Source organism: Rhagoletis pomonella, unplaced genomic scaffold (assembly GCF_013731165.1).
Source record: "Rhagoletis pomonella isolate Grant_MI unplaced genomic scaffold, Rhpom_1.0 Rhpom_scaffold_00011, whole genome shotgun sequence".
Lineage (NCBI taxonomy): Eukaryota > Metazoa > Arthropoda > Insecta > Diptera > Tephritidae > Rhagoletis > Rhagoletis pomonella.
In genome coordinates, this window is record NW_023458565.1 from 2,676,612 (window position 1) to 2,677,563 (window position 952).

The following is a 952-nucleotide window of genomic DNA, read 5'->3' on the forward strand; positions in this document are numbered from 1 at the left end:
TTATGTAAACATTTCTGGGTTTCCATGATTGCTCAACCTAAATCTGGTGTCAGATTTTAAAAATCCTTGATTGGGCTATCCATACTGGATCTACCATTTATAACGGAAAAGTTATAATCGAACGTACGTACATTTATCCGATTCGATCAATGTTATATTTAAGGGCTATGTAAATTCCAGACTTATCCCTTAAGCAGCTACGTTGAACACAGCAAATTTTAAAAATATTATGATTTTTTTTTTTGCGTGATGGTTTTTAAATTTCTTTATGAGCGCATCTCTACGACTTACTTTTTAGCACATATGTGCATACGTTACATAATAATAATAAAAGACAATGAATTTAGTTATAAAAAGTTGAAAGCACTTTGATCTGTTATTCTTGTTTCAGTATTAGAATTCTCACCAAAAACGGTATACTACTGCAGAGTTCGTCGAAGAGACTTTATGGCATTACATGAGTATGTTATACTAAACATTTTGAGCTATAAAATAGTTTTAGACACTTTTGGCTGTTCAGTACTCAAAATTAAATTATATTGTTAACAGCTTTTGGATTCCAGTGTGCCTGTCACGAATCAGTCTCCGTAACTACATCGTGTGGCAGATGCTCAAAATTTTGTGACAACAACTGACTCACAATGCAATCGCAGCATTGATTTAAGTATATATAACAAGTGTTGCATCGCCAATGTAAACGCGAAATGGAAGCTACACGGCATGTCTCACACAAACGAGCTAAAGGATCTGGATTATAACCTTCGGGCGTATTCATTTTCTCTTCTTTTATCAAGTTCAATATTTTCAACATGCGTTCACGATCTTCAGCGCTAAGTTTCTCAATGGCACTGGCTCCCTCTTCCGGTGGAGTTTCCGTGGAGGTATTACGTTTATCTGTTGGCGCAGGTGAACTTTCCGAGCGCAAGTCACCAAATGAGTAGTCATCTTCCGG

At 36.2% G+C, this 952-nt stretch overlaps 1 protein-coding gene across 1 annotated transcript in view; it reads right to left on the reverse strand.

Annotated features, from left to right (window-relative positions):
• Positions 1-571: 571 nt before the first annotated feature.
• The window catches only part of LOC118747102, a 12,543-nt gene continuing 12,162 nt past the window's right edge, over positions 572-952 (reverse strand). The window contains exon 2 of the mRNA XM_036481093.1: positions 572-945. Within this exon, the coding sequence (XP_036336986.1) occupies positions 572-945 (374 nt within the window). The remainder of the gene's footprint in view (positions 946-952) is intronic.